This window comes from Haliotis rufescens, unplaced genomic scaffold (genome assembly GCF_023055435.1).
Source record: "Haliotis rufescens isolate VD_foot unplaced genomic scaffold, xgHalRufe1.0.p SCAF_16, whole genome shotgun sequence".
NCBI classification, from domain to species: domain Eukaryota; kingdom Metazoa; phylum Mollusca; class Gastropoda; order Lepetellida; family Haliotidae; genus Haliotis; species Haliotis rufescens.
The window spans coordinates 15,246,305-15,256,026 of NW_025963846.1; the positions used below are offsets into that span (position 1 = coordinate 15,246,305).

Genomic DNA, 9,722 nt, shown 5'->3' on the forward strand with positions numbered 1-9,722 from the left:
CAATTACAGACAAATGTGATTGTGACCTTTTAACTTTTAACTTTTTTTAATAATAAAAACTTTACTGCGTTGTAAGGACAGATCTTATTGACATCCTCTAAACATCTAAACATCAGTGCTCCAGGTAAATGTGTTTTAGTTGTAGTTTCAGGTAAAAACCTTCCAGCATGTCATCTGCTTTTTTGGTTTATTGTTTAACATGCTTAACTCGACATTCATTGTTTTCTTTGGGTATAGTGATTATTATTTGATCCTTTACCTCATTTATGTGGATCCCAGAGATTAAGCTATGGCTTGTTATGTTTTTGTTTGTTGTTTAACGCCACACTCAGCAATATTCCAGCTATGTGTCATGACGGCAGTCAGTAAATAATCGAATCTGGACCAGACAATCAAGTGATTGAAATCATCAGCATCGATCCACGTAATTCAGATACAGTGACATGCAATCAATCAAGTTACTGAGCCTGACCACCTGATTCATTTAGTTGCCTTTTATGAAAAGCACAGGTTTCTGGGGCCTACATTTTTACCCAGAATCCCTACAGTTTCATGAAATCAGAAATATTATTTTGAAAAGTTCAGATGATAGAAGAGAACATCTTTCACCACAAACAGTAAGGAAAACATGTCATTCTGTACAATGTTTAATGATCATGAACACTTGTATACAATAATGGCTCAAATGAGAATGATACATTTTCACTTCATGACGAATGATAAACTCCAGATCTAGATCTTGGGCTGGGCCCGCTTGCACAACATGCACAAAGTGATCTTTGCGCTAAGATGATCGTAACTCCCATACTTTAACATAGGCTTACAATAGTCGTAGCGCTAAGATTGCTTTGTGCAAGTGGGCCCTGGACAATGGCATGGAATTCATAAAACTGGGCTATCACTCCAAGGAGCTCTAAACTCTTCATTGATATACAGTTAAAATGAACAATCTCAATAAAAATCAGACCTTAGTTCTCGCTACCGCTAAACAAAGATCTGAGGACATCCCTTTACGGGTCACGTCAGAACTTGACCGACCTTTGCGCGAACTTTGACCGACCAATAGAATGTCCAATCAGAAGGCAGCTTTCTCGTGCTTTACGGCTCTAATTTCAAATTGGCGACCACGCTTCGAAACATATTTTGACAAATTCTCGATTACAAATTTTGAAACCTTAACAAAAGAACATTCTGGAATGGCTAATGGATGGTCTAGATTGAATGGATTCAGTCATTAAACCTGTAACTATCGTTCGGAATACCCTGTGTTAACGTTTTCGAGGTTGTATGATTAGAAATCACATTCCGACTGTCACTTTCATGATCTGGTAAGCGACGCTCTCATTGGTTGGATGAAAGGTCGTTCTGACGTGACCCCTAATGGGATGTCTTCAGATCTTTGTTTAGCGTTAGCAAGAACTAAGGTCTGATTTTAATGAGATTGTTAAAATGAATGGTCTGATTTTGGAAGACCCTTCTTGTTGATATTCTCTCATATCGCTTTCAGCAAAGACATAAAATGATTATTAAATCTGTTCAATTGTATATTCACAATATATGAAGTAACAAGAACCGGACACAGTGAGCAGTGGTGAGGCGTCATGATCTTTGTAAGTAGTACTTGTACGGAAACATCTTTCAATACTGACCACGTTCCTCAGATGCCACAGTAGTTAAACAGCTCTTCTTCAGTGAGTGTGTTGAGGCTAACGCTGTTTTGAACAGTATGTCAGTTATATCAGTCATGTCAGCTTGGCGTGGGCGGAAAACCCAAAGTGATGCAGGTCTTAGGTATAGTGCTGACAAACCTAGAAACATCATCACTGCATATTTAGGATTTGAACCCATCATCATAGGTTTCTGGCATGAGTAAGGGACGCAACTCTGCACAGACCAGTGGTTCAAATGGACTAAGTGAAAAATAGTACTTGTGCCGATCATTTCCAAACAATATGGATCCCCTGGCCCTATATTTCTGATTCCTGACCCGTTGTTTCGACAGACAGAAGAGCCACTTGGCCAGTGAGCATCCAAAACAATCTGAAGCACTGCATCAGGTCCCTATAAAAATGAGGTCAACAAGACCACCTACGACATGGAATGTACATCCTTCTCAGACATTTCCTCACTTTCACGTTAATTAGATCCTATTTCAGTCAATAACATGTTATTATTATCCATTTCATATTGTACCTTGTTTGACAGGTAGATCATTTTTACACAAATAAAATTATGTTAATCACGACAGCATTAAAATAAGTTGCTCTCATTCTTAAAATGTTCCACTTCCATTATGCAGCCGTTGCTGATGGAGCACTGCCTCTTGTCCAGAGGTGTCCGCCGAGACTCAGTACAGATGGACAGGAGGTGATACCAGGCATCACACAGTCTGTAGAACATGGCCAAACTGTTCATTCTGTTCATGACACATCCTGAGTCTCACGTCCATCGGTCAGCTAACGCAGGCACAGGTTTCAGCGCCACTGGGTCAGTGAACCACGGAGTTAAGGGGCTCGGCTTTGATGTTGTTGAAGTCCATCGCAGAATCGGTGTCATCATCAATTTCACCAATCACAGCTCTGGAACATAGTATTGCCAGTTTCCAAAATTGCACACACATTTACTGTTACATAAACATGACAAAGCTAAACAGAGTACAAATTGTTTCCATGGATATCAAGAAAACAGCAAAAGGCACCACTTCAGGATCTGTTTGATGTATCTACCAATTTACTGTTTTCAAGTTATGCTCTGTAAACAAAAAGATTACAGACCGACGGATCGATGGACACACATACAAGGTGTCGACTTTATTCCCCTGCATTATAATGTACCCTACTAAAAAACATTTTTAAAAAATCTTGAAAATGTTCTGTTGAAAGGATGTTTAAGTTAACTTCAAACTTGTATCTGTTGACGTGGCGTCAAGTTTGTCACATGTTGCATAACCTCACAACAGTGATACGTGTCTAAGCTACAATAAGTCATCAATTTCTGTGCATTATTTACTGCAGTAGAGTTCATGTTTTGTTGATGCAAGCAGTTCTATCAGTAAACATGGTAACTATAAATCCATAAACAAATACGAATATGCAGGTTGAAATGGCTACATCATGTACATTGGGTACTTATGTGCAGTGTTGTAATACTATATTTTTTTAAATTTCATGCATATTGCTACTCAAGAAACACAAAATCTATTTGGTAATGTTGATGTAACGTGCATATTTTATACAAATTATGCATTATATCTGGAGCTTTGTTGATCGGGTTGATAGTCACATTTCAGCTACTTACACATTATCTCCCCTGACGATATAGAGGCCAAGGACAACCTGCTCCATGCCCTGTGACATGCTGAATACACGCTCGTGACTCTCGTCCAGAATCAGGTTGATAGTCTGGTCAAAACCTTTAAGAGTTCCCTGCATAAATAGATAAAACACAATATGTACATAGAGCTATATTCAAATATTCTACTACAGAATGTAACCATGGTAATAGATAGTATAGATCTCATTTGGAACATAATCAAGTGATAAGTGATCATCAAAAAGAAAACTAACTGCTGTGGTTAAATTGAAATTCTAGGAAATATTTGTCATGTTTGAGTCTTTGTTAAATAAATGAACATGACAGATCACCTGTGTCAGCCCTGACAATGCTGATAAGCCAGTTCCCATCAAGCAGTGTGAGAGAGAATACTAACAACAATATTGTTAGACAGGGTATTTAAAATAATATGAGTGCTCCAGATATTGTTCACAGTATGTATATTTGTATGTACATGATGTAAGCAATTCAAAATATTTGGGATATGGTGATTTATGCATATTTTACACAAAAACACAGTTAATCTGGAACTCTAAAGATTCAATGTGAAAGCCATATGTCCTGTTCAGGCCAGACTAAACTATGGACGGGGCAGGTAGCCTGTGACTGACTGTAGAAGGCTCTTACCACAATGATCCGACCATCAGCTGTCACCACTGACACTGTTTCTGAGAAGAGTTGTCAAGGAAATAACCTCGAATCTGTCATTCAATATTATACACAACAAACATAATATGTACACAACGTAGAACTAAGACGTACACCCATCATTGCAGGAATACAGGTCTCTAATCTGTTCCAGACTGTTAATTTTGAGACAGAAATTCCATTACTTAATAACAATTACATTATAAACTTTAAATTGAAAGCTGCAGTTGCATATGAAAGAAATGCAATAAATTCCACCATTCTACATATGTTAGTGACGACCAAAGACACGTATACATTCAGAACTCATACAGTAAGGATAACATTTTCAAACATCCTTTGCGCGAAAACTGGAGGACTGAAACCGCACTGCCAGTAAAATGTACCATGATTGCTGATTCATTATCATCAACATAAACACAGCATGAAAAATACAAAGGATACTATTAACATAGCTCTCTAATGCAGATGCCATGATGTGACTGCGCAAAATATGCAACGCCTTCCCGTGAATTAGCACAAACAAAACACGATTCAAGCACGTTGGTATAACTTCCGGTAAGAAGTGTTCAGGGACCGTTTATTTTCCATAAATGTTTAATCACGCCATTGGCGCTATTCGCACTGTTGACACATATCGTTTGATAACTATTGAACATAAATTCAAAGAAACGACCGCATATCTATTACGTTTTGAAATATTTGACAAATCATTGATTCTTAATAACTTTAACATTTATACATTCTCTATGGCCCCTTGCTGAACTTCAAGATGGCGGCGTCCTTGTGAAAGCCGTGTGGAGGTGAAGTGAACAATCAATAGCTGCCTTATGTCTGTAAATAGCAGTGAACTAGGTATTCAAAAGGCATAAGTTAACTATAATATAACTAGCATCATGCCTTCACAGGGAGTAGTAAACTGCATTGTTGCCCCTTCACATGCTGTTACTGACTCAGCTTGTGCAATTTGTTCATCTGTTCTTATCATTATGACTTATGGGTTTAAACTTCTTTGTACTTTCCATGAGGCACCACTTTCCCATGTTTCCAGTCAGATATCTTGCTATTCTTTAGTGGTCCATTGGGCCTTTTTGTGTGTAGTGAAAAACTGTGTGGTCAAGTGCAGCACTGGTGTTAGGATCAGTAAGAGGTGATGGGCGTATTGCATATTAGTATTATTACCAGTGTGTTGTTGTGTTTTTTTGTGTGTTGTGAATATTGCCCCTGGTAAAATGCAGTGCTCCAAGATAAATCTTATGGATCTTCAAGGGACAGTATGTTGACCATTCCGAAGCATTGTTTGTAAACTCTAGCTGATAACCCCTAAGCTTCCTCAGCTCTGCTTGCCTTAATCTGCGAGAGAGAATTCTGATCCAATGATCACACCGATTGTGTATGCTTATCACATGACCAGACTTATTTCTTGTTTGTAAACAAACAAGCTTATTCTGAAATAAGAACAGGCAGGCCGAATGCAAGCCTCTTAGTGCACTTTACATATTGCTTTGCATAATTATACATATATATATACTACTACAACTGCGACAGTGAGGTGCATGACAACACATAATGAATACCCTGCCATTACCAGGAACTTCCCTTTTAGTATGTTGAAAGGAAGCCCAGGGAGCAGAAGGCCAGTGTTTTCGATGTACTGGCCATACCAAAAGACATTAAAAGATGGTCATCTTGTTACCCTGCCTGACACTTGGCATTTAGGGGATAAAACAAGGACTGATCGGCCTGGAGTCTGTATGAGGTATTCATGTTAAATCGTGCCATGGTGTCTCATTGGGCTAGCACTGTAAAACCTGCAGAAGTCCAGACTAGTACAAGCAGGCACACACACATGACACACATGGCATGTACATCGCTATATAAGTGAAATAATCTTGAACATTCTGTTAAACCAAATTTCACTTTCCCTCTTCACAGAAAGGAATTGTTTTGCTCTGAGATAAATGCCATGGCCTGTGTCATGTGTGATGTTGCTTATTTCAGATATACAGTACAGCACACAAGACGACACAAGTGATGATGGCGGCTGTGAGGGAGGCGGGCAGATCAGTAGCATGTCTTTCCTCAATGCTGTCATCGCTGTTGAGGATCTCTCCTCCTGGAGCTGGTATGAGGTAGGATAAATGTGAAAATAACATCAATCTGGAATCAAGGAAAAACAACATGGTTAATAATTTAAATGAACATGGTGAAAAAAATTACAATATTATAAAATGATTTTTGATTCGTTTAGATGCATAGAGGGAGGGTCATGGCTAAATTCTGCTTAAATATTTTACTTGTGAAGATGGTTAAATATTGATGAATAAAGTACTTTTTGTGTGTAAATTTATCGGTTTATTTTGTTTTATTTGCGTACAGTGATTCTTATCTGATCCTTTACTTCATTTATATGGATCCCAGAGACTAAGCTATAGCTTAATGCATGTTTACTTTCAGGAATATCACCACCAGCACCAACTTAAGTGGCAAGATGAAGTTTGTCAATCAAGGCATTGACCTCAATAAGTACACTTTGAAACCATTGCCATTAACCAAGTCAGGAGGTCGTGATTCAAGTGGTGAGAAAAACTTATGCAGAATGTTTTTCACATTTAATGAAATGAGGTATATGAATGTTTGTGAACCTGAGATATACATCATAGAAAACTGTTTATCACTTGAACATGTTGAATGTGTCATGGTGATGTGACATGAATATCTTTGTGGAGGAAGCATCTTGTGCCTGTTTAAAAACATATGGCTGTAGGCATCCTGCTACTCTTTCAGTTGTAACAGTTGCAGTTATGTTTGCTCTTTCATCTTCATCCTTGCTGGGTACGGGTGGCCCATTCATCTAATGCGCTGCAAGTCGCTGTGCAGAGTTTCATTCCTAAGGCGTGCCAGAATCCTCTGATCGTTGGTTTCAATCCTTGTTCACCCTGATTATGTATCTAGATATTTTGTGCCCGTGGGTTTCACCAAAGTGGTTAACATCTTATGTTCAAGCTGACACAAGGGGGCACGGGTGGACGAGTCGTCTAAGGCGTCGCGATTCGCTGTGTAGAGCAGCGTCCCTTGGGCACGCCAGAAACCTATGATTGTGGGTTCGAATCCCGGTTCGCCCCGATTATGTTTCTAGGTTTGTCAGCACCATACCCGTGCTCGTGGGTTTCACCGAAGTGGTAAACGTCTGAGACCTGCATCACTTCGGGCTTTCCTCCCACATTAAGCTGACACGCTGTGATATGACTGGAATACTGTTAAAGGCGGCGTTAAACCCAACTCACTCAATCCCTCACTCAAGCTGACACACAGGGATATGACTGAAAAATTGTTCAACGTGGCATTTAAACTCTTTCACTCACTGTATGTCAGCTTATTTGTCAAGATAATGTCAGATTTTTTAGTGTCCTAGTCTTCTTGCTTTCCAAAAGGTGGCTTCAAACCTTGATTCAACACCAAGAAGGGTAAGCTCCCTGAAAAATCACACAGATTCACATATCTTCTAAACCCCATCTGACATGGCCATCATTTAAAAGTATTTGTCTGGTTCAGTGCCAACCACGTTTCTAGTATTGGGTTGTGGTTACCGAGAGTATTTTATGCACAAAAATATTCATCGTACCAAATTCTTGACAAGAAATACAGTAAACTATGGTCATAACGAACTCAAAGGGATCAATAATTTTAATAGGTCTTCAGCAACCCATGCTTGCTGTAATAGGCGACTATGCTTGTCGTAAAAGGCAACTAACAGGATCGGGTGATCAGGCTCGCTGACTTGGTTGATGCATGTCGTTTACTGTATATATCTCCTGTAGTTAAGGTAATTATCATTTCTCACAGTACAGTACACTGCACCATTTTATTACTTTACAGGACCCTAATATTTCCTGTTAGGACCCATGAATTTAGTAATTGTGGGTCTTGTGGACCCCTAGTTTTGTAGGTCAAAGTAAAACTGGTATAGAGCTTTGGCAATGGGCTATTGCTGTGAGAAGCTTGATGAAGTCAATTCAGTGTAAGGAGCTTGTTCATTTCAGTAGGTAAGGGAAATAACTCTGTATAACCTATCACTGGCCAACCAGGGGGGATGCACACACACCCTTTTTCTGACATCATATTCAACAACTGTTGTCAAACTGTCAATGTGATTTTGATCATATGATCAAAGTAGCGTTCACTGAGCCCTTTTTCAGTATCCTGGATCTGCCTTTGTGAATAGTGATATGACACAAGCTTACATATATTTCTGTTATTTGCAGGAAGAATCACTAATCGCCGCGTTGGTGGAGGTGCCAAGCAGAGATACAGAATGGTTGACTTCAAGCGCGTTGGCCCGAAAGATGGACCCCCGCTCGAGGAACAAGTAGTGGAGGTGCTCTATGATCCCTGTCGTTCATCAGACATCGCTGTTGTGGCGGGCGGCACCAACAAGCGCTACATCCTTGCCTCCCAGAACATGCAGCCGGGGGACATCATCAAAACATCAGGCAAATTAACCAAAATTGCAGGTGAGAACAATTAAGCCACTATCACATGTTCGACATGTATCCTGGGAGAATTGTGGAGTAAAAGTTATCAAATTAATCTGAGCACTTGTGTACATCCTATGCACTAGTAAGAGTTCTTGGTGACATAGTGATAATTTAAAGTATCAGTTTGTTCTCAAGGTCTTGGAATATTATTTTGTTATAATTTTAAAATTTACATTATTTGATTAATGCAATTAGATTTCTAATTTATGTACCGGGTATGTAGGACTGTCTATTTTTTGTTCCTACTTTGTACAACTATACTTCAAATCCAGTGGATCAGAGGTGAGATAATAGTGCTTCAAAACATTCTCTGAATTTTGCTGTAGTTAGTTGGAGCTTATGCTGTTGTTGTCATTTATTAAATTCTCTTGATTGTAACCTATTTGTCTTTTAGTTTTAGAAAAAAGTACTTTTGGGGTTATTTCACACAATTTTCCATGTTCTTGGGTTTGGCGAATCTATAAGCTAATTCTAAAAGAAAGTGTTGCTTAAGAAACACAATTTTTTAAAGTACCAGGGCCCCCTTCCACAAAGTGATCGTAGCACTACAACTGTCATAAGTCTATGTTAAAGTATGGCAGTTACGATCATCTTACCACTACGATTGCATTGTGGAAATGGGCCCTGATCACCAAGAATTATGCAGTGATAGATAGACGTGACTTTTAGGGACATTTTTAGACAGCTGTTATTCTTGCAGTGAGAGGCCAAGAGGGTGATGCCCATCCAGTAGGAGCTCTTCCCATAGGAACCCTGGTCCATAACTTGGAGACATTCCCGGGAGAGGGAGGAATATTTGCACGAGCAGCAGGCACCAGCGCTCAAGTTGTCCGCAAACTTGGCGATCAGTGTGTGTTGCGACTGCCTTCCAAGCGGGAAATAGCCGTAGCTGCAGACTGTATGGCTACGATTGGCCGGGTGTCCAATGTGGATCACGACAAGGAGATCATTGGTTCAGCAGGACGAGCCAGATGGTTCGGGGTTCGACCGAAGAGTGGATTGTGGCACCGGAAAACTGGTTATAACGGTCGCAAGATCAAACCACCTAAGGCACTTAAAGTCTACAACAAGCCTCCTAAAGAACGTTCTTCAGTGTACACTTATACTGTGTAGTGACGTGAGATCTCGTGAGATGGTAGGGTGTTTGTGTGAGATGTGAGATCAATGTTAATTGAAAAGATGTTATTAAATATATATGTCAGA

The 9,722-nt window shown here is 39.5% G+C and overlaps 2 protein-coding genes across 3 annotated transcripts; one reads left to right on the forward strand and one right to left on the reverse strand.

Annotated features, from left to right (window-relative positions):
* Positions 1-1,125: 1,125 nt before the first annotated feature.
* LOC124120659 (U6 snRNA-associated Sm-like protein LSm8) lies at positions 1,126-4,579 on the reverse strand. Its single transcript, XM_046483536.2, has 4 exons — positions 4,426-4,579; positions 3,961-4,001; positions 3,298-3,425; positions 1,126-2,579 (listed from the first exon to the last, which is right to left on the reverse strand). Exons 1-4 carry the CDS (start codon positions 4,454-4,456, stop codon positions 2,489-2,491), a joined length of 291 nt encoding a protein of 96 aa, XP_046339492.1. The 5' UTR covers positions 4,457-4,579; the 3' UTR covers positions 1,126-2,488.
* A 78-nt stretch (positions 4,580-4,657) lies between these two features.
* On the forward strand, positions 4,658-9,722 carry LOC124120643 (39S ribosomal protein L2, mitochondrial-like). Of its 2 annotated transcripts, none has more exons than XM_046483526.2 (5): positions 4,658-4,784; positions 5,983-6,113; positions 6,439-6,560; positions 8,247-8,495; positions 9,220-9,722. In XM_046483526.2, exons 2-5 carry the CDS (start codon positions 6,016-6,018, stop codon positions 9,630-9,632), a joined length of 882 nt encoding a protein of 293 aa, XP_046339482.2. In that variant the 5' UTR covers positions 4,658-4,784; positions 5,983-6,015; the 3' UTR covers positions 9,633-9,722. The 2 variants fall into 2 exon arrangements, with proteins under 2 accessions (XP_046339482.2, XP_046339473.2); XM_046483517.2 differs by having other exon boundaries at positions 4,743-4,836.